Source organism: Antennarius striatus, chromosome 19 (assembly GCF_040054535.1).
Source record: "Antennarius striatus isolate MH-2024 chromosome 19, ASM4005453v1, whole genome shotgun sequence".
NCBI lineage: Eukaryota > Metazoa > Chordata > Actinopteri > Lophiiformes > Antennariidae > Antennarius > Antennarius striatus.
The window spans coordinates 7,744,773-7,769,110 of record NC_090794.1 but is presented as its reverse complement, the minus strand read 5'-3'; the positions used below and the strand labels follow the sequence as shown (position 1 = coordinate 7,769,110).

The 24,338-nt window shown below is 41.2% G+C and overlaps 2 protein-coding genes across 2 annotated transcripts; both read left to right on the top strand.

Annotated features, from left to right (window-relative positions):
• The first annotated feature begins 353 nt into the window (after positions 1-353).
• On the top strand, positions 354-7,257 carry psmc1b (proteasome 26S subunit, ATPase 1b). Its single transcript, XM_068342068.1, has 11 exons — positions 354-391; positions 888-941; positions 1,228-1,324; positions 1,605-1,729; positions 1,817-2,002; positions 2,241-2,369; positions 2,755-2,851; positions 4,732-4,921; positions 5,588-5,739; positions 6,318-6,472; positions 6,953-7,257. Exons 1-11 carry the CDS (start codon positions 389-391, stop codon positions 7,085-7,087), a joined length of 1,323 nt encoding a protein of 440 aa, XP_068198169.1. The 5' UTR covers positions 354-388; the 3' UTR covers positions 7,088-7,257.
• A 4,079-nt stretch (positions 7,258-11,336) lies between these two features.
• On the top strand, positions 11,337-23,131 carry calm1b (calmodulin 1b). Its single transcript, XM_068341927.1, has 6 exons — positions 11,337-11,465; positions 16,312-16,342; positions 17,109-17,252; positions 20,812-20,918; positions 21,218-21,353; positions 22,052-23,131. The coding sequence occupies exons 1-6, from the start codon at positions 11,463-11,465 to the stop codon at positions 22,078-22,080; spliced, it is 450 nt and encodes a 149-aa protein (XP_068198028.1). The 5' UTR covers positions 11,337-11,462; the 3' UTR covers positions 22,081-23,131.
• Positions 23,132-24,338: the final 1,207 nt, after the last annotated feature.

Sequence of the window (24,338 nt, the reverse complement as noted above, 5' to 3'; positions counted from 1 at the left end):
TATCTTCCCGATAATTCGGTGTGTAGGTCAAACTAGGAAAATAATACTGACTTTCTGATTAGTGAATTTCCCATCAAAACATTTCTAAATTATAATATCAAAATATTACAGTATACCATTTTCCTTCAGACATATTGCATACGAAAAATGATGGAAAATAAATATATGAAATGCTCCATCAAAATGGTTTTGTTATAGTCACAGTGACGTCTCTGAATTTCTTACTAACCATCTAAAACAGGCTAACCTACTACGGTCATTTTATGACATGTTTTCGATACAACGCAGGGTGACGTGTTTCAGCGACAAGTGACTGTTCGCTTTTCTAAAGATTTTTGTCCTTTTGAGTAGCCGTACAATTTGACGTCATACCATTGCGACAGAGAAAATGGTAAGTGAGCAAGCAATTTTCTCAGTGCTGTGAATGTAATGTAAGGAAACTTATATTCGGCAATAAAACGTCACTCTGGTAGCTTAAAATGTTAATATTTGTGTTGCCATGTAGCTTCAAATGGATATGATGCCCTGTTTGTAGTTAAGAAACCAATGAAACAAAGTAAGAGCCCACTAGCCGAAGGCTAGCTTCATTAGCTTTTTTCTCCCGTTGGCAGACGTCGCTATCCCTCCTCTCTTAATGAGTAATTCACTGTTTAAAAGCAACTTCTTAAAAAAACAAAACGTTCTATGTCTCTTCATGCGCCATGGAGTCTGTATTTACATTAACAAAATTTAACAAATTCAGATATCGTAACCCGTATCGGAGACTGAAGCTAACTGTATTGCTAACATAAACAGCTCAGCTAATGCCCCCTTAAATAAAGTACTTGTATGCAACAGTCACGAAGCTCTGATAGTTGTTATGCTAACGAAGCCTGGTTGTCTCGTAGGGTCAAAGCCAAAGTGGAGGTCACGGTCCGGGGGGAGGCAAAAAGGATGATAAGGTGAGAATGTCGCAGCCTCTTCGAGCTAGTGTTTCATCTTGTTTGTTTTGATAGACAGTTGTTATATCTTGGATAGGTTCACTTCACTAGACCTTCTAAAAATTAATTCAATGTTATTACTATATGCATGATATGTTTGGATGTTTTATTTAACTTGATATCTCAACCATCTACTACAAGTGCTTGTTTTTTTTTTCAATAACAATTCATAACGTTATGTATGTTGTCTTGGATGTAACCTTTTTCACTTCCTACATGTTTAATACCTCATTTTTGCCAATTGAAGGATAAGAAAAAGAAGTATGAGCCTCCAATCCCCACCAGAGTTGGCAAGAAAAAGAAGAAGACCAAGGGACCAGATGCTGCTAGCAAGCTACCACTGGGTAAGAAACTGAAAATGAGGAGGTGCATTTGTCTGTTTGGATTTACTTACTTTTTTACTTATCTATGTACAGTATATGTTTAGTTCTCTCAATATGCTTTATTTAAGCTCATTTTTAAAATGTGAGGTACTGATTGCCAGTTAAAAATTAGTTCATGATAATGACAGCCTTCACTTTAAAGTGGCAAATTCTGTTAATGTTTTAACTGAATAGGTGTTTCTATATACGTTATTGTATGCTAGAAGTGCTGGCTTGAATGTGGTCTCTGTTTACCTTTTAGTCACCCCTCATACTCAATGCCGTCTGAAGCTGCTGAAACAGGAGAGGATCAAAGACTACTTACTGATGGAGGAAGAGTTCATCAGGAATCAAGAGCAGATGAAGCCTTTAGAAGAGAAACAGGAGGTCAGTTTAAGTTACACGTTTGCTTCTTTTACTTTTAATATCTCATTGGATTGTGATACAATAACTTTGGTCTTGTATATTTCACAGGAGGAAAGGTCAAAGGTGGATGACCTGCGAGGGACCCCCATGTCTGTAGGCACTCTAGAGGAAATCATCGATGACAACCATGCCATCGTTTCCACCTCAGTGGGATCAGAACACTATGTCAGTATTCTGTCCTTTGTGGATAAGGATTTGCTGGAACCTGGCTGCTCAGTCCTACTCAACCACAAGGTAGTGTGAGTCTATTATTGCTTGGCTTTATAAAATTAATCATTATACCTTTGATTTTATTTCAATATTCTATTTAAAAAAAACAAGATAATTACGTACCTTCATAATAGTATTTCTATGTAACTTTGTTACTGTTCACCGATCTAAAGCCAGCAATTCCCTTAAAATGTCAGCCACTCTTCTCTTCATTGTTGTTAATATTTCACAATTGGTCCTGTGTTTTATTCAAACTGTGAAGGTTCATGCTGTTATTGGGGTGCTGATGGATGACACTGATCCCTTAGTGACAGTAATGAAGGTGGAGAAGGCTCCACAAGAAACTTATGCTGATATTGGAGGCCTGGACAATCAGATCCAGGAAATCAAGGTATATCACAAATTTGCCATTTTAAAAATTATATGCTTCTTAATTATATTTTATGAAAGAATAAGTATTGTTAATGTTGAATATTTGAATATAAATAAAAAATCTTGTTCTTTTGCTTTTTTGTTTAATCGTTCATTAGTGGAAGAGATTCAAGAAAAGTTGCACTTAGAAAAGGGAAATGGCGACATTGTTTGACTAGATGTTTTGAGTGTAGCTTGAGAGGAATTCTTGTCATCAAAATCTTTTTAAAGGTGTTGATCGTGATATAATCCATCTGGAATTATTTATTAGTCATGATTATGATTTTTTCTTTGGATTCATTGTCATTCAGTAAGACACTCTGGATGACTGAGTTGAATTTGTTTTATTTTTTGCCCTGATTCAGGAGTCAGTGGAGCTACCCCTCACACATCCAGAGTATTATGAAGAGATGGGCATTAAGCCTCCCAAGGGGGTCATCTTATATGGGCCACCTGGCACAGGTAAGTCCTTCCATCAAACATTTTACCATCAGCTAATTTCAGATTCTTAAAAAATAGCCGATAATTATTAGTTTTCTGGGTTCAACATCCCTCTAGACCAGAAGTGGGCAAATTTTTTGAAAGATGGGGCACACAGAGTTCTAAAATTTGACAGGTGGGCCATCTGAGGAGCAGATGGAGTGTTTATTTGTAATAAAGCAAAAAACATATGAAAACCATTACATTAAAGATTTTGGCAGCAAATAATACCTATGCAAGGATTATTGTAAACCTTATTTTACAACTAGTTTTTTTTTATAAAATTAAATAGTTTAAACAGTGTGGCGAGGACGGTTTGCGCTCTCAGGAGCTCGGTGCATTCCAGCATGGAATTGTGATTGATGCCTCCTCTGCAATAAATCCTGTTATGTCATTTCATCACACCTAAATGTTACACAGTTAACTGCCAGCTGTATTATAAGTAAGTGTGTGTGAATGACAGCAACTCAGCCAGGAAGTGGTAGACATGTAAACCGACGGAGTGAGATCAGGGGATGCTGAGAAGCATAGTGCGAAGAGATCGCCAACTTTCTGCAGTTAGTCGCTACAAAACTCCAAACTACATGTCCCCTTCAAATTAGCTCAAGAACAGTGTTCGAAGAGCTTCATGGAATGGGTTTCCATGGCCAAGCAGCTGAATCCAAGCCATGCATCACCAAATGGAATGCAGTGGTGTAAAGCTGGAGTCCAGAGCTCAGCTTGGCTCGTTAGTTCTAATGCATCAGATTACAAAGACGTTTTGCACAATTCTATGCTCCCAAATTTGTGGGAACAGCTTGGAGCTGGCCTCGACCTCTTCCAACATGACGGTGCACCAGTGCACATAGCAAGACATGGAAGACACAGTCTGGTGTGGATGAGCTTGATTGGCCTGCACAGAGTCCTGACCTCAATCTGATAGAACCCCTTTGGGATGAATTAGAGGGGAGACTGAGAGGCCTTCTTGTCGAACATCAGTGCAGTGTTTGACCTCATGAATGCGCTTCTGGTAGAATGGTTAAATATTCCCATAAACACATTCCTAAACCTTGTGGACAGTCTACCCGGAAGCGTTGAAGCTATTATAGCTGCATAGGGTGAACTGACATCAAATTGACCTCTATGGATTAGGAATGGGATATCACTTACATATGCAAGTCAAAGAACTTCAGCGAATACTTTTGGCAATATAGTGTTATACATATGGGTTTGTGCACCTCATATTTTAGTCCAAAAGTATGTAGCTTTTTTTTTCTTCATTCAATCCAGAGATGAAGGAGTAGCGAATACCATTTGGCCATTAGTGACCTTTCATAAAGGCCACTAACCTCCTACGATTTCCCGGTAATGCCACAGATAAAATTGCTCTGCAGTCTGAGTTACGCTGTTGTGATGTTTCAAAACGATGGAACACCTTTGGCATCTACGTGAAATATGCTTATAGATAGATAGATACTTTAATGATCCCGGAGGAAATTTTACTATGGCCAGATATCTTTGATCAAAGTAGTAAAAGGGACAGATTTACAATAAACTGCCATTGTGGCCTTGTAGACTTTTGTCATGGTTTTTATTAGAGTCTTCAGATTTACTAATTCAGTCTCATGACTGAATAAAGGTTAAGTGAAATCCACTCCACACACTGGCTTTAAATTTCAATACAGTGTCCACAACCCTTTTAGGACATTTGTGATAGAATAGAAATTATATCATTTCCACTCTAGCAGGTTAAGAAACATCTTACTGCGTATGATATGCACAAAGATGAGATCATTGAAGTGTATCATGAAGACATAATAGTTATGCATCTGCTACAAACTGGAGTGGAAATTAATCTAAACCAACTCATCATCTTGTAACAGGTAAGACCTTGCTGGCTAAGGCCGTAGCCAATCAGACATCAGCCACCTTCCTGCGTGTGGTGGGCTCAGAGCTGATCCAGAAGTACCTGGGAGACGGGCCCAAGCTGGTACGAGAGCTCTTCAGGGTAGCAGAGGAGCACGCCCCCTCCATCGTCTTCATCGATGAGATTGATGCGATCGGCACAAAGAGGTATTTCAGCTCTTTTAGACAGACAGTAAGACATTGAAGGCAAAAATACTAATGATGTGTTGGCAGCATATGGTGATCACAAGGCGTTGCATCAGTAAGTGTGAATTCTATTTCTGCTTTATTTTTTCACAGTACACAGTATGACCTGTTTACATATTTAACACTTTCTGCATCTAATTGCAAGTTGTGTTTCTCTTTGAATTAAATAAAGATGTAAGCCTATAAAATTTTACTGAATACAGAGTTTGTCAGTCGAACAGCTATATGTACATAACTTGGTGTATTTTAGGTATGCATCATAGAACACAGTAGCTGCTTTTTAAATGGTTGTGTTGTAGGACTGGTGGAAACACAGCATGTGGAAGAATACTGTACGAAATTATATGCTATATGTCTAAAATGACAGTAACATTGTTTAGGGAGGTATGATGGTCGCAGGACAAATCTTGATTTTGAATCAATGGGCTTGTTCATGATGCTGGTTGCTTATTGAGGCACATAAATAATAAATTGGCTTGTGAGGTGTGGCCTGGCTTTTACCTCACATGGAAAAGATGTCAAATAACTCCATTAAATGGTTCAATGAAAATAAGTGAAGGTTGGACAAACTTACAGATGTACTTGGTTTTATAAATAACATAAATGGTTCCTGTTTATGTTGTGAAGGTATGATTCTAACTCTGGTGGTGAGAGAGAGATCCAGAGGACCATGTTGGAGCTGCTCAACCAGTTGGATGGCTTCGACTCGCGGGGAGACGTTAAAGTTATCATGGCGACCAATCGGATAGAAACCCTAGACCCAGCCCTCATCAGACCTGGTCAGTAGGAGAATCAATGAATCTGTTTGTCAACTGTCACTGTTTGGTCCCTTGTTTTAGACATTTCAGGAATGGCTGTGTTCTGCTGAATCACAGCGGGAAGTGGAAAAGTCTTTAAAAACATCTCTCAAAAATATTAAATTAAAATAAAATTTCCACTTCTTGTTGTCAGACAAGATTTTAAAGCTTGAAAGCAAATTTTCTATCTTCAATGTTTAAACTGTACCTCTGGTTTGTCATTGTGTAGTCACACAAACTGGTCAGGCTGTTATACTAGCATAGAAGAACCATTTTCTAACAGAATACATGCTGATAAATAGAGTTCTACTTCATGTTTGTGAAAATATGTACCGTGTTGTCTGGCATGCCAGGCCATGACTTACTGTCAGTCTTCATCAGATCTGGTATTATTGGAAAAAGTGGCCAAAATAAAGGCACCTAATTGACTGCTGTCTAGTATGATTCATATTTGGTCAAATAACAATACCTGCTTTGTGTGTGTTGGTTTTTAGTAGAAATTTAAAAAAACAAACGCTATTAACATTCCAGATGAGTAAAAAAATGTTTCTTTTCCTCAGGGAGAATCGACCGTAAGATTGAGTTTCCGCTGCCGGATGAGAAAACTAAAAGGAGGATCTTTCAAATCCACACCAGCCGCATGACAGTAGCAGATGATGTCACCCTTGATGACCTCATCCTGGCGAAGGATGACCTGTCAGGAGCAGACATTAAGGTAAAAGGAAGACTGTCCGCTGACAGCTGCAAACTGGCGTCATCACTCATTGTACTGCAACTCAGCAAGGGAAAACTGAAGGCTGATGGATAGACACTGACTGATGTTGTAGGAGAAACATCTATGGATAAACTATTTTTTCTGCTGTTTCCTGTACATTTTCATCCTTGCTGTCACTGACTTGGCTCTGCTGCCCTCTTGTGGCTACTGACAACCACTCTTTGACTCGGTTTCTAGCTTTGTGATTGACGTTCCATATCTTTCACATTATCATTGGTTTGAGTTATTTACAATATCTAAAACAGAATATGGTTGGCTGTCAAAATCTTCATATGAATTTGACTCTTAAGAATGAAAGTGAGCCCTCATTATCATACATTGTTAACCTGTGGGCCTCCTGTATTTCCCCGAAACACTTATTTAACAGTAAAATCAAGCCTGATTGTTTTTCCTCTACTCCTTTCTCACCCTGTCCTCCAGGCTATCTGCACAGAAGCAGGCCTCATGGCTTTACGGGAGCGTCGTATGAAAGTTACCAACGAAGATTTCAAGAAGTCCAAGGAAAATGTCCTGTACAAGAAGCAGGAGGGCACGCCGGAAGGGCTTTACCTCTAACTTACTTCAGTTCATCCCCCACCCCCATCCTCACCCCTTTACTATGTATTGCTGTGTGAAAGCAAGGAGGCAGGTGTAGGTCTGTCTCCCCAGAATGAGTTTTGATATATTCTGTGCATGTCAGGTCTGGCATATCCTACTTCCTGTTGCCATTTTGTGTAAAACAATAAATGAAATTAAAAATATAGATACTAGTGTGTTGGTTGGTTTTTATGCTTTAAATTTGCACACATATAATCGTTCTTGTACAGCATCTGTTTGTGTCTGCTTTCTATTCAGTTTCTGTATATAATTTTTTTCTGTGCTATAACATATTGAGACAGTTAATGACGTGAATTATTCAGTTAGTTCAGCCACTGCCATCACCCTCGGCATCACAAACAGAATAATCAGTTTACAGCATTGTATTTTCTTCATTTTGTTTTACTCACATATATTCTGAAGATGACATATACCTTATTCAAAGGGAATACGACATGAAGGCCTGAAGGAGCTTCCCCTCCCCAGAATTATTCACTAATTACTAGAATATTCCATATGACTCCCACACATTTGAAGACACCACAGATGCTCATAATTAAATCTGAGTGTTACCGAATTAGATTAAACACCTAGACTGAACTGTGTTACGTCACTCCCAAGTGTTGCTAAGCGATGCAGATAAGGTGAAATGAGTTTGGTTTCTGCACATGTAATATAGATAGCATGGGTTGAGTGTCATCTCTGCTTTGATTCTGTCGTCTTGCATTCAAACCAGCTTTTATGTTGTTATGGCATGGTTAAGTAAATCTAGCTAAGCTGCCCTTTTCTGCAGCGTTGATTTAATTCCTTTTGATGTGGAGCCATGTGTAACTCGGTGCTCAGCAGAAAGTGGCCCCATGCAGCAGGCATCGAACCACTTTACAGGGCCATCTCTGGGCTCCAGTGAGAAAGAAGCTACTGTTGCAGCCCCCTCCTTGGAAACACTCTCCTTATTAAATCAGTCACGCATTTCAACCGCAGTTCGTACATCGCAGCACATTCAGCAAATGGAACAAACAGGACAAAAAAGTGTTTAAATCAAGCGAGACGTGTTGGGCCAGAGAGGCTGAGACGGTTCCAGAAAGATGGGCGTGCATCTAATGAGGCATTTGCCCTGTCAGCTCAAGGTAAATTCAGAATTTAGGCATTTCAGCAGGCCTGATTTTGGTATTGACATTCTCAGAAATGTCACATCCAAACTATTGTTTATTTCCAGTGTGTATAGATTGTTCTCAAGATAATAGCCCTATGAATAAAAGTGTCTTTCTATAAATAATACCCTGTATTCATCCAGGGAATCCTGTCAACATACCACATGTGGATTAAAATATTGCTGCCATGCAAAAATTTTATGAAAAGATAAATCTTCCAGCGAAGAGAAGATGATAGATAGATAGATAGATAGATAGATAGATAGATAGATAGATAGATAGATAGATAGATAGATAGATAGACATTTTAAGTTTACTTAATTTTTAATAATTGGTTTGGTCAGTTTTTCCAATGGCTCTGTAAATCCGGTGAAAATCAAATGCATACTTCTGTCACTTGCTGTACAGGTTAAACTGGACATATTCCTCATTATGAATTCATGTGACTCTAGAGGGAAGAAATATGTGTTTTGCTCATGTGAGTGTTGTGGAGACTGGGGGAGGCACAAAACGCCTAGAAAGATGGGCATCTGTTTACGCAATAGATGCATCTCCTGCTAAACGGTGCAAAACGATGAACCGAATCAGCGAGGAAGTCCTGATTAGTTCCAGCAGATTAACACATGAAATAGCTCAACTTCAGTTAGGGCAAAACAGGAGATGTGATGGACTGAAGAGAGAATAGCAAGCTTTCTGGATGCAGACTAAGAACGAGGGTTTAGACTTTTTTTTTTTTTAGCTACAATAAGTTCGTCAACCTGAAGGTCAGATAAAACAATACATGTATTTGTGATGAATGATAAATATACATACTTAGAAGAGCAAAATACATTATTTTTTCAATCAGTATGAACCATCTTAATATATGACCTACATTTCTAAAATACAAAATATTTTAAAGTGATGTCATACATGGTTTTTTTGATACATCATGGTCAAAGAAAGGCTCCTCTGTAGATTAGGATAGTCAGATTAATATACATTAATTTGAATAGGTACATGCCTTATTATAGCCACACTATAGTGGTAATCCCATTAGTATAGCATGATATCTTAGCTTCAGTACAAAGGGATGGACAAAAAAGCACCACATATCATTACCATGATGCTCACAAAAAGGAAGCATGAAAGTAACAAGATGTGTTCAACTCAGTTCTCCAGCATATCAAGTGACCACTAAGTGAAAGGATCATGATTGATTTACCAGTGTATAGCAGTTTAGTGCTTTGCATAAAGATCTACTCTCCTAAATGCCTTGTTTTTGGGCTATCTTACATTTTCAATTGTCTGCATTCAGGATAGAGATGCAAGCAAACCTTTTGCATCCTATGTATTTAAAATACCCTATGACTCCCTATCATATCCTTTGAACAACTCTGGAAACAACAAATAAAGATACATTTTCATAGCTCATAATACTACACATGTTGTACCATATAAGGCCGATTCCTTTTATATACAGTAATACAATGCCTGTTTATATCCAGTGTAAGCCGTCTTCCCCCTCTTGGGTCACTTCTACAGTTTGTCCACTGGGTGGCGCTTCTATAAGGAACACTTCATGCCCTCCAACAGATCGGCTGGTGCTCCTGTGAGTGGATCATGACAACACAGTTCACTACCTTCACCAATTTTCTGCGTCGTCATTCCACCTTAGGGTTAGCGTGTTGTATCCTGGAGGTGGATAAGAGGTATTGAGATTAGCTAAATGGCACAAAGACCCGTTGACATCCAACCACGTCAGATGTGTACGGCTTTGCTAACAGCCCTGACATGCTTCATTGTTAATTTCATATAGGCCTGCTAGACTTTGTAGTAGCCAATAGTAAGTCTGCACACTTCCTAAGTCGAGCCTATCAAACCTTTCCCCCGTACCAATGGAAACCTGTCGCATTTTCGTTCCGTTTCGACCAAACAAATCAGAATATAATATGCTCCATAATAAAGTAGAAGTAAGAAGGCGCTAAATCGAGCGTCGGTTTATACGTTTCCTGTATTTATATTTATTATATTCCCATCAAGTGCCACTGCCTGGTGCAATGCAGGTCCCGTGTAGCCAATCGATGCGGCCGACAGATGGAGTATAATATTGCGGGTCTGCAGCGACCAATCAGAAACGCCCTCACACAACGGTACAGCAAATTCTCCAGCGTCAACTGGACTGCTTCCTAAAATACAAGTATCCTTCCGCAGCAGTAAACTAGTGCCGTGTGTTGGAAGAACGTAACTCTCTTTCTAGAATCATGACAAGCCAGATGATAAGGTTTATCCTTATTTACTGGTTATTTTATATTAATGTGTACATTTTACTATCATTTAAAATGGGTTTCACAATTATTTTTTTCCATTTAAAGTGACAGTCTGCAATTTTTCCAAGATTGTATTTATGGAGTTCAAAATTACACTAAATAGCGGGAAAATTTACAAAATAAGGAGATTATATCTTAGCTGCTTAGTTTAGAATTGTTAGGCGTAAATGTAAATCAAGCTCAAGCATTTGTCTTTGAATTCTGTTTTTTTATTACTGTGATATTAATTCTCCTGCAATAAGGTTTGATGTTGAATTCTTTGCCATTGGTAGAAACAACACTTGCCAGTTCCTTAACAATTTTATAATGACTTGTAATGGTTTAAGTCTGTGGGCTGCACCAAACAAATGCATTCTTATTTTCATGTATCTGGTACACAAACATGAATCCACTTTCAGCAATTGTGTGACATATGACCTCCAACAGGTGATTAAAAGTAAAAGCTTTGCAGCCTTCTTTCCTGGATTTTATCCTCACATGACTTTAACACCACTTCATGTGACCGAGGCCAAAGTCCCACCAAAATGAGGACAATAATAACATATAAAGTTTTGTATCCATTTAGAAATGTTATTTGAGGTGAAATTTAGTACTAATAAACAAAATATCAACTGATTCACCAGTTTAATATTTGTTAGTATGCCCTCCATGCACTGCAGGTGTTTTACCCCTGATTGGCATGTCTTCTGCTGGAGGCCTGTGCCGCTGCAGCAGCCCTGAATTGAAATAAGGAAGTGAGTGATCAGTGCTAGCGTGGCGGAAGGATACACAGGCAACCCCCATTCTGACCACAGCCAATATACTCACTCCTATCCCGCAAGTGGAACTCCATCTAAGGAACGACCACACTCCAAGTCTGCCTCCACTGACCAACAAGCATACAACCCATCCGACATGGTATGTATTCTTAATCATTTCGTGTAATAGTTAAAATGTGTATTAAATATGACATCGATTTGTAACCGTGAGTTGAAACCTGATGTATTTTAACGCTTCACCGTCCCTGCCGGCTGGCTATCCACTCATTGATTCGACTCGTGTGCTGCTCGTTTGCCTAGAGAAGATGGAAAACGCCCGTAAGACGCATTTGCGGTTTCAGCTAGCGCACAGGATCGCTTGAAGCTTCGTTACTACATGTCTTCGTTGTTTTATGACAGACACCGTGTTCGCAGTCGAATTTGAACCGAACGTCTCCATTAACTGCGCAATTCAAAACAGCATTATTTACACGTTCGGCTACGTCGGATGAAGTTGCCGACTGCATGAGGCAGATCGAGTTAATTTTTGGACAAGATTGACTGGCAGTCCAATAACTATGAAGCTATTCTGAGTTATTACACCATAATTCTGCAGCCATATATGCGTAAAGGTAGATTTTACATCCCTCCTCCCGCCTTGTCGGCGCAACGTCTCGGAAAGCCCGCCTTATCGCTCCAGTTTTCACATGGGCTCTTTTCCCAACGACGCCGACATGTTTTAAGAGGAACTACAAAGTTGGTCATGTTTATCCGTCACACATGACGGTCCACTTCATGAAAAGAAAAGAAAAAAAAAACAACCAACTAACTGGTTGCGTTCGGCTCCCTCTCCGTTGCACCATCTCGAGGTTCGAACCCAGTCGAGATGAGACGGCTTGGCAATCGTCGCGTTAACAGAAACCGACTATATTATGTAATTACGAGGTTATAACCACGTTATTAAGTCGCATGTCTTGGAAAAAAGAGCTGCAAAAACAACTGGAGACGCAGCTCCGCCTTCACTGCAGGCCCGCAGGATTTGTCTCAGGCTATGTCATCTATTTGTGTTACGTCGGCTCATTTGGTTGCCTCTTTGCAAATTTTCGATTTTATTCAAATTGCAGTACCCATGTGAGTTGTTCACTGGCACATCGGCTGTGAGGTTAATACTTTTCCTCAAAGCAACCAAATGCCTGATGTTGCTAATTATGTATATTACAGAGAGCCACGCTTCTTTAAAGCTGATATAATACAAGGGTGTTCACGATCCTGTGGCAACTTAAATTGTAGCAATCCACTGTGTATCTGTAGGCCACAGTGACTTGCAAAATATCATGACACTCTCACCAGATGTTGGAGACACATTCACAGTGGCATCTGTACACCACCAAATGATACAGAGGTTCCTTTAGCTACGTCATATGCGGAGAGGTTTGCAATTGGAAATGATCTGCAAGTGGTAAAGAAATTCCTCCGCTCACCCTTTGATTATCAGGCTCTGGGGAGTAAAGTAGCTGTAGACCTCCGCCTGCTGCTATGATCAAATATCCCTTATATGGTCTTGAGCTGCAATGCAGTTTCACGTTGCAATGTGGTGCAGTAATTGGAGTTTGAAGTGGAATTATTATGGACTTAGCCTGTGTATCTGCATCTCTGGAAAGTTAAACCCACAGGCGTAAGCCCCTCGCCTGCATCAATACGCCCATTGACGTGGAAACAGCCTCCCTTATTGAGGTGGAAGTATTGAATAAGTAGTCGAACCATGCTAAGGCCCTATCCTATTCCTGTTATACTCGTGTTTGCTGATGCATGTATAGTAACTTGAAGGACATCTGATCCACTGCAGTGAATAATTTATAAGCTTGACGGCAACACCTAGCCATGTTCCAAGTGTCTAGAAGCGCTAAAGTGCTCTCCGTGGTGCGGAGGAGTACCCAGCCACCCACCCACCATGCCATATGGTGGACCAGCCTCATCAGCAGGGCGTAAAGAGGCTGGAGTTGTTTACGGCCACCCTCTCTCCCGCCTCCTCGCGTCCCGACTCGGCCCAGCCCTGTGGCCCCATGGTCTTTTGTCCGGCTTCAATGAGGAGAGGCGTTCAGCTCTCTGTGGAGCTCAGCGTTCCTATAGAAAAGGAACGCGTGTGTCACACTGACTCTTTGTGTTAGTGCTTGTGTTCATGTGAATGGAAGTGTGTGTGAATGTGTGTCACGCCCATCTTTCAAAGCGGCAGCTGGTGTGTCACCTTTCACTTGAACATAGAGAATCTACTCATTTTGTTTTTGGTGCCTCAAATCGATGACCCAACAGCACAGAAAAAGGTCATCTCTAGCCTTCTTGGATACCTTATTTCCCTAGCTACCAAGTAAAAGCTGATGTGAATGGGGACCAGTGCAGTGAGGGTGATATGTGCTTCAAGGGAGAGCAACGCATTCCTTGCTGGCCCAGTGAACTTCCTCCCACAGTCCTGTTTGGAGAACATTGCTTGTGCTGACTGCCTAGGCAACAGTGGGAGTTGTTGAACCACTCCTGCTGGCAGAGCTTCCCTAGCAAACTAATTTTCCTCTGTAAACTGTTATTAAGCCTGGAAAGCCTTGATAGAGAACGATCCCATCCATGAGACTGGACTGTGAATGAAAGGGAGTTTCCTCTGAACAGCATGTCGCTTACAGAGGGAGGAAAAGAGAGACCAGGAGGGGAAAGGTCTAGAGGAGGAGTCTGTGTTGACTCAAGGAGGGGAAACGGAAGGGATGGGCCGGTAGTGGGCCTGGTGGTGCAGCATCATCTCAGGGCCCTCCATAGCTTGGGTCTAAGCCAAGGGAGGATCCATAGCACTGAGTCACCAAACCCAACAACCAGTTCACTTAGCGAGACAGCAGGGGGATGGAGATGGGCAGCAGGAGTCACACAGAGTGACTAAGGGAGTAGAAGGAGGCTCATCAACACAACAACTGATGAAAGAACACATCTGGGACGGAGGATCATAAAACGCACAGAGATGATATTATTGATCAAACCAGGTGATGTGTTGTTATCAACAGCTATTTTCACTGATGAAATGGAGAGTAAGAAGGGAGGGAGGAGGAAAGCAGGAGGTGTTGTGTGCAGTGCACATTATCGAATTATGCGAGCTAATTGTATGAGCACTGCCGAAAGTTACTCATGGACATCTTGCGGGATCAGCTGCTGCCACTTAGAGCAGAGGAGCAACGACATTCTTGTTTCTTCAAATAAAAATAAAAAAAGGGTCACTTTCAGTGTGTAAGGCAGCAAACCGTCTAATCTTATTTGGTCGAACCAAATACAGACATTATGCAACAAATGTGATTTTACAGGGCATAACATACCAAATAAAATACCCCCACCTCCAAACATAGACTTGACAAAGCTCATGTTTGTTTGCTTTATTCAAAATCTCATTGCTACTCACAAATAACACGGATGGGCTGGAAAAATTATCTTTCAGGCAGAAGTGACTAATTGACGAGAAACATGGGAATAGAAAGTATTGGTGTGGAGGAAAAGGCAATTAAGAAGGCTGTTTGCACCAGCATTCATGCACGGTTTTTGAGTAAATGTGCACGTTTCTGCCTGCATATGCTTCTCCTGTCATTGTGGTGTGTTTACAAGAACAATAATAATAATGATAAGATGATACTGAATAAGTTTTACTAAAGAAAGGACTGCATTACAATTACTGTATTTTAACACTCACTCAAAATCAGTGGCTCCTTTGTAAAGAACCTAAAGAAAATATAGAATGTCTCACGTTGAATTTCTAGCTCACCATTGAATGGCGTGTGGAAGTCACTATCAGTAATTTAAGAGCTGTTAGAGGAGGAGAACAGGTTTTGAGGGTAACCATACCAACAGGTCTGTTGGTATGGTACAGAGCATGGCAAACACTCCAATACAGATGTGTTCTCACATAGCTTTCCAAAAATTTTGTTCCTGTCTGGAGATGACACTTCATCCGTTTTATTACACTGTCTGTTTGCCCGGTGGGCTCGGTTGTGGGAACTGCTCCGATGGGTCTGACTAATTTGGACATGTTGTGAGTCGAGGCCATGAAACTGCTCATCAGCTGGAAATTAAATTTTATAGATACATAACCAGACAGGACTGTATTAATCCCCATAGGGGAAATAGTCTTGTTACAGCAGCAAAACAGAGAAGGTAATAAATGGCATCAAATAAAATGAAGCACAAAACAATGAAGGCAGCACTTTCTAAACAATTATTTATTGATCTATATAAGTGATCTTGAGGATAAGGATCTCCTGGACCACATTTATAATTTCCATGTTAGCTGCTAACTGCAACCAGCAGTGTTTAACAGTAATACACCCAACATGTTATCATCATATCACACCTTTATCTGTCCATGCCAGTTCACTCCTTTTCTGAACAGGTCAATACCTCTGCTTCTGGTTCAGATTAGGTGCAACAATGAACTCCCATCATGCCTTTATACTTTTTATACGTGATAGTAATTTCGGACAACTGTGCAACAGTTCACCCGGAATATCTTACAAAACAGCTGGTCAATTAATCAAACATTAAATGGTGTCTTGATAAGCTGACACGTCAAATGATTTATTTCCATTATTTTGTGGCTTTCAAAGTCAAACTGGAGTCAGGATGGCTTCCAAATGGTGTAAAACTCATAATTCTGTCAAGAGAAACAAAAATGCCAAGAAAATGAGAATGTTGATGATAAATATTGAAACACATCCTCTCTTGGATCAACGCTCCCAAGTCTGTCAACAGCCAGTTAGCAGTAATATAAGTATATTAAGGGTATTGTCATTGGAAAATCTTGGCAGCACTAGGGGCAGACTGCAACCGAAATCCCTGAACACAGTGGCCAGTGTCGTGTTATGTGGAGATCAGTGTGTGGACATTGAGGAATGGGATGACAAAACACTTTAGGACTTAGAGCACATGCCTTGTTGAATAACTTGATTGTTTGTAACCCTGTCTCTCTGTGTTTTTTTGAAACCCAGGCTGACCAACTAACAGAGGAACAGATCGCAGGTAAGAGCAGCGGATTTCTTTTTTTTTTTTTTTTTACTTCCCCTCACAGCCCAGATCTTTCGTCACACTTACTTTGCTTACTGCTGCTGGATCAATTCCACATTAAGTTATTCATTAAAAGTTCTCCTGTCACACCAGTAAGGTAATATCTCATTAACTACCCTGGTTGCTTCCACTTTTCCTTGTGGAGGACACGGAACGAAGCAGGTCATTTCAGGTTTTGACACCTGTTCTCCCCTGGTGGATCATTAGTGTGTCACAGCGAACGGGAGAGAAGTGTCAGAAATATTTACAGCATGTCACGAGTCAGGACAAAAACTCATGAAGACACAGAGAAAAGACAAGTTTATGCGTTTTTTCAATCACTGAGGCACCTTGACACAGTTGATAAATAAATGATGTGCCCTCTAAAATTGAAGGCTGTACAGTTTCCTCTCAGTCAAACCCCTCTGTGGCTAATTAGCTTGTGCTAAGGCTCCAAGGCTAATGCACACCGCTCCCTTCATTTCCCTGGATGGGTTTTTATGTCCATTAGTTTTGTAGAGTAAGGTCTGGCAGCTCTTTTTTGAGTGTCATTTTTGTTGTTTGTCATGCTACTACATAAGATAAAACCTCTGGTTGGTTTTAGTACTCAATTTAGCTTCACTTCAGTCCATGCTTATTTTGTCAGACCCCTCGGTTGTCCTTTGGGATAAGCATCCTAAGATACCCTGGTGATCTTCCTGCAATAAGTAATCTAACATCCCACTGTTGGCACCACCCACAGAGTTTAAGGAGGCTTTCTCCTTATTCGACAAGGATGGTGATGGCACCATCACCACCAAAGAGCTCGGCACCGTCATGAGGTCGCTGGGCCAGAACCCCACAGAGGCCGAGCTGCAGGACATGATCAATGAGGTGGACGCTGACGGTCAGTATACATACTTGATTCTATGTTAAATAGATTCATCAATAAATATGTCATATCAGGCAACCAAAAAAGGACAGGGAAGATAGGAGAAACAGTGCTAATGAACAGTACTAAAATTGTTGCGAGGTTCAAGAAAGGTCTGTGTTGATGCAGACCTTTATTCATTCATTATTCATGTTAGATTCATCCTACATTTGCTCTTAATTTTTAGTGAAAAAATTATTTTTAAAAGCGAATAATCAGAATTTAAATTGTTAACTGTATTCATCTGGAGTAATTAGTGTCTTATGACCAAGAGGAAAGGTTTTTAAAAATTTAGGTAAATAAGGTGATGTCATTCTTTGCTATCAGAAGTCAGACTGATAATTTCCCATTCACCCTGATTTGCATCAATGAAATGACTGCAGCTGTCGCTATGCAAAACAGTAAAAGTCTCTCTGCTTTTGTTCTCAAGCTTTAGTTCATTGCAAGGTGACACTACTCTATATATTATCCTTTAATTCCAATCATTCTGAGCATAATGTCACTCAACCACTGTATCGCATGACTTCACAGTGATAAAACCTCTGTTACAAACGCACGAGGGATTAGATAAAGCACCCATTACCACCCCATCTAGAAACACTTAAGTACTGTTGTTGCCCACATCCCTCCCTTTTTCTACCAACTGTCCAAGCCAACTGTCCAGCCGGCTTATTTTTCAGATGACATCTCTCTCTCTCTCTCTCTCTCTCTCTCTCTCTCTCTCTCTCTCTCTCTCTCTCTCTCTCTCTCTCTCTCTCTCTCTCTCTCTCTCTCTCACTCTCACTCTCACTCTCACTCTCACTCTCACTCTCTCTCTCTCTGGGGTTTAGTCACTGCAAGCTCAGCTCCATCATGGTTGACAACATTAGGAAAATGGCTGCGCAGGAGATGCCTCCAGTTTTTGTGATTGGAGCATGCGACGGATATTAACATCACGCTCAGTTTGGCGATTCAGAGACATTCTTCTGCTCACCTCGTGAACAGAGGGTCACTGCATCTTCAGCCTGCATGACAGTCTTCCAAAGGTTCCGTGATAGAAAGAGTCAGAGAGGAGTGGATGGAAGCTCCCTAGCCGGCTGTCCTTGGGTAGTAGCGTTGAGGTTGTTGGCTGTCAGCGGGCCCTTTTACCCCACCGCTGCTCGCTCGGTTTATAGGATTTTGGAAATGCGACTACATTGATCAGGACAAATCAGTTGCACCATAGTTTGGCTGCCCCCTTTATTGAAATGTCCTCCCACCATCCTCAGAGCCCTCCCTTTCAGTAACACCCAAGATTAAACAAACTTACACACAAATGCGCGCGCACACACACACCATCATTAACATCCTCTTGTTCTGCCTCTGCCTCCCTTGGCTGATGCAATCTAGGTCAGACAGCAATGAAGCTAGTAATGGAAAATAAAAGTGGTTACATAAGGCCTCTCTGCGCTCTGCAAATCTAGTACCCACATCTGAAGCCATAGGATGTCAGCTGGCCCATTGAAAATCAGCTTTATTTACCAAACAAGGAGGCTGTGGCAGTGAATTGCAATGAATGGAAGAGGATAGAAGGCTTTAGCGAGACAGGGCTGTTTAAAAAGAGATAGAATGTCCTTTGGCTATTTGATTGTAAGAGCCAAGCTGTTTTTTTATGTACAGTGTGGATTACAGTATCAAATGGAATTGCAGCTGTTTATCATGCAGTCACTGAGATGATGGAACAAGCTCCACACACCTGTTTGAGATGGTTGAAGTTCTTCCTGGTGGTTGAAGATTCCTGACATAGAATATTGAGCTGAAATATGCAAGAGAAAATAAGGTGTGGTATGACAGCAGTTAAGGATTTAATTATAGATAGCTGTATGACTAAAATATTAGCTGTAGTCCTACCACATCACTCATCATTACGTAACCCTGCCCCTCTTTCTTATCTCGGGGATGAAGTTTGGCTTTGTGATGCAGGACGACCACACACAAGTGTGCAGAGATGCCTCAGCCTTCTATAGTTTGCGTCAGCTCCTGTTATGTGTAATCGCACCATCTCCCACTCGGTTCACTCCTTATATTCTCTTCACATCTCCCTCATCTCCATCTCCCTCTCTACCACCCACTCACTCACTCCCTCCCCGCTCTATTTTCTCTCCATTTCCCTCCCACCATTTTCTCTCTCTTGTTCCCTATCTTGATCCTTCCTTGCTTGCATCCTGCCCTCCACTGCAGCAGCTGGCTGGAGGTGCAATTGAGCAGATTTAACACAAGGGTTGCTTTTGGTTTTTGAGTCATCATTATGTACCCCCCACCCCACCTCCCCTTCTCCTATGATGGTTTTCCAGTTGCAATTGTGCACTTCTACCAAGACTGGGAGCCAGACTCTGTCCCAACCCCCTGTGGCAGCATGTGTGCCCTCTGTGCTGCTGGCTGTCTCTGTGTTAGATAACAGGTCCTTAGATTGTTACCCCCGGGCCATGAGATCACCATCTGCCCCATCACATTGCTGCATTCCGTTTCCTTCCACACACACACATCCATTCTCACAGGTTCTCTCTGTGTGTGAGGCCTGCTCTGTTATTTGTTAATCTGCATGCAATCCCCTGCTCCATCTATCCATCCCACCCCATAGCTAATCCCCATGTGTACTTTACCCTCTGTGCCCCTGACCTTCACTTCAATCCCCTGACTTTTTTTTTTGGTCCGGTTTTAATTATAATATTACATCACTAACTCCCCACATTTTCTAGTCTATATAAAAGTGGGTCCCACGATCCCCATCAGCCGCAGCTCCAACCCGCCCTGCTTCCCTCCTGTGGTCGCAGTCAGTGAGCTGCTACATCCTTCCCCCTGTCAAGAGGGTGTGATCCCATAGTGATCCTGTCTTGACAACAGCAACATGGATATTGATCCTGTTGCATGCAGAACCAAAAACCACCAATTATTCTGAATTAATTGTTGAGGCAAGAACCGTCAAAAACAGATCGGAAATGAAAGAAAGGCGACTTAAAAACACTGACATTAGGATGGATGAAAGTGTAAAAGAGGGATTGAACATCTGGATGAAGTCCCCCCCCCTCCATTCTCCCCCACTCTACCAGGGATTCTGATGGGGGCAGAGCCTTTGATTTATCCAAGCTCCTTAAAGGCCAAGCTGCACAGTATATTCTGCCTACATTATGGATGACTGGGCACGGTTCCCCCTGCAATACTGCTGCGTTTTGTATGACATGCACATCATCTCAGGGCTTCCCCGAGGAAGAGAGGAAAACATACACACAGTCACACATATACACCCCCCCCCACGCCTCGTCTGCAGAAGCTGAAGATGTAGCCTAAAAAAAATTTACTGGGTGCGTGTGTAGAAACATCGCTGCAGGAACATCTATGGCACCAAACAGATAATGTCGTACTTGAGGGGGAAAATAAGAGGACCAAATAAATATTTTCAGTCGGGTCCTCTTCATCAGCTAAATGCTGGGTTATATCATATCTGCTTATCTAAGTTGGCTTTTAAGTAATTGCATTTTTGCTGATTAAAATGTGCCTCATTGATCACCTGTTCCAGGAAATGGAACCATCGACTTCCCAGAGTTCCTGACCATGATGGCCAGAAAAATGAAGGACACAGACAGTGAGGAGGAGATCCGTGAGGCTTTTCGAGTATTTGACAAGGTATTAACCATCCAGTTTTAACTTGAAAATTTGTTTCGGTGCTAACAGATTTGACCAAGAACTCAAGTTACATGAGAAATGTCAAGTGTATTGTCTTTGTGCTGTTTCCAAATGAGTTTGTCAAAAAGGATTCATTGATCCTCACATTCTCTTGTATTTCTGTTCTACAAAATATCTTAACGTCTATCTGGGTTGTAAGCATGATGACATAACAGAGATACGGATCTTGTCAGGCAAGTCTAGTAGTACACAAGGTTCACCTATTTGATAAAAATTGATCCTGTGCCCGATGCCTGTAGGATGGAAATGGCTACATCAGTGCTGCAGAGCTCCGTCACGTCATGACGAACCTGGGAGAGAAGCTAACGGACGAGGAGGTGGACGAGATGATCAGAGAAGCAGACATCGATGGAGATGGACAGGTCAACTACGAAGGTAAAAAAAAATCAGGTGTAAAGGAAGCGCTCACTAAAGCGTCATGGTGCATAAAATAGCCTGAGTTTCTAGGCCAGGCTTTAAGCTTTTATTAAACTGGGGACCAGAGCACTTGATTTTCTAAGCTGTGTATTTCTCTAAGGGTGGCTGTAAGACAAGCCAGCCACACATAATATTAGTGGGCTATGGATGGAGCCTACTGAAATAGAAATAGGAGAAAACCATCCTTCTGACTCATCATCAGCATGCCAGGAGCCTTTTCACTCTTTTCTTTGTGGATGCCTCGATCCTCGCTCCCTCCCCTTCTGATTGGTCCCTTGGAACATTGCACGAGAGATTGCGCTCATTTTCTAGAAGGCTGTTGATATAATACGAACAGTCCATAAGTCGCCCTACTTCTATACTCCCATTGTCCCACTGACAGAATATGTGCTCTACAGACCATGAACGTCTTGTCTTATTTAGGACGAAAATCCACAAGCTTGATTCAATCCACAAGAGGAAGCACAATGGGTTTAATGAGATGAACACAGAATGTGTTTTGGGACTAATAAGGATGTGAGCTCTGAACCTGTTCAATTTGATTAAAATAATAATATAAGGGTTATTATTGTAGCAGGTGACTGTTTGACTGGTAACATGCTGCGTCTGAGCCTCAGCCCTCATGTCCTCATTGTTTTTTATTTGTGTCTCTGCAGAGTTTGTACAGATGATGACTGCAAAGTGAAGCTTGCCCGCCCCGTCCTGTCCCCTCTTAGAAGAAAAAAAGAAAGAAAAAAAAAATCAAAATGTTTTACTTACCTCTTGGAAAAAAATGTTCATTTATTCATACCGTTTCTGTATAGAAAATAATTGAATGTTGAAATAAAATATCCTTCTGTCCACACAGGAAAAATATTTAAAAAAAATACAAAAATATCTGCATGAAAATGATGGTTAGTGACCCTGTCCCCTCCCCCCGGAAATCAGTTTAGCATCAGTACTTAACAAGTAAAAATAATAACAACAAACCCTATAACTACTACCTTCAGACTAAAGCAAAAGCATTTGGTGAACTCCTCGTTCCCTTTGCTAGTGATACATGTCTGGGCTGGCCATCTCTTCTTTCTCTCTATTTTCTGTTCTTCATGCATGCAGCTTGAGACCGGAGCACTAACCCCCACGCCCCCACCCCGACCCCCTCTCCAATTCTTCCTCCGGGCTACCAGAGCGTGCTGATTCCACTATAAGCTGTCCTATTGTTGGTTTGGTACAGTTTTTTGTATTTGGACAGGAACCCTGTACTGTTAAGATGAGAGGATATACCTGGTTTAAGTCAAGTGGAATGGGAGTAATTGTATGCGAAATAACAAGAAAATATGTACAAAAATACATTTTCAAATGTTTGGCATGTTCTTTTGATTTTGTTATGTTGTTTGGACAGCCATCTTAGTAGTTGTGCGTCCTGCCCTTTCAAAGTAGGGGGGGGACATAAAGAGTCTTACGGTGAGCTTTCTACTTTTTTCTTTTTCTTTTCTGTCGCTGAGATGGAGTGTCTGTCCTTTTTTTTTTTTTTTTTCTTGACGGAGAGAATCACTGGCCTTCACTTTTCTTTTTGTTCTTCTGTTTCTCGACTCAGACGAGCATAGTGAGGGGTGCACTGTGTTCACAGCGCATGCTGTTAGGAGTGTCAGAGCACCAGTCTTTGCAGCTGTTTATCTGAGTTCAGTTTACATTCATTCCAAGTTGTACATGCTAGTCTTTTTTTTTTTTTTTCAAATAAAAGACCATGAACTTTATTACGTCTTATGTCACCTTTCTTATGCTTGATTGTGAAAATGATCTATGAAGACAATTTAACAAACCTGTATGTTTAGCAAATAGACTAATGTGTCACTAATAAATGAATCGTTGTGTTCATGTGCAGTGTAATTGTTCAGCAGAGGCGGGACTGTCGGTGTGCAGTGCTGTGCTCCATTACATGGCGGTGAGGTTGTGGAGAGAGTGAGCTGTTCACAGGGGAGGGAGAGGCAGAGGAGAGTGTTTGCTCTCGCGCTCAGCCGTGGATATTCATACACATCTATGACGCCTCTCCTCTCTCTTAAGACCCGGCCGGGTTGCTAGGCAACAGGAACATTCTGTAACTGGGATGTTGGGGGGTTTTGAAAAGGCAAGTGGGAGTTTGAATAAACCCTCCTGCTTCTGCCAATGACTCCATGTTGGCTTGTCCTAGTAAGGCAAACCAGGACACAACACTACTGCTGTGTGCACTTATCCAAAAGGACGAGGCAGGAAGATCTGCCGCTCCTGACACCATGCTACCTAAATGTCTAAAAGTCATGAAAGAGCTGCATTGTTTTACTATATTTGGACTGTAGTTTGACCATGTTTCCAAAGCAGCAGAGACTGAGACAGTCTTTCACCCACCTACTGCAGGAAGAGAGCACTTCTCTTAATCATATCTATACTTAGCCATACATGGGATTCATGAAGAAAAACAACATTCCCCACATTCCCTTATACACATTAACCACTGCAGAACTGGTTCAATTTAGATGCCATTAATCAGATAAACTTAAGTTCAGTTACTGGGAACCACCATCTCTGCTGCAGCCATAGGGTTTTATTTTGCAGAAAAACATGCATACACAATATTTCTATTCCATTTTATATAAGCAGAGAGGAAAGTTTAATCAAATCTGCCTCTTGCCAAATAAGGTTATACCAGTTATTTCATTAGATCCAGGCAACATAGCATTTGGAACCATGTTTACTTTCAGAGTTATCCTTTGATATCATTTCCATAGTGACTGAAATGGATTAATTTACTATCTACATAGATACCCTAGATTCATGAGTCCATCTGACTGAATCGGCACTATCTCAAATGCATATTGGGGGAAGTGCAGTATGCCTCTTTAGATGTACTGCAACCCAATAAACATCTGACCTGCAATAATCCAGATAAGGATTAAGATCTGGATCTTATTCCGATGGCACATAATT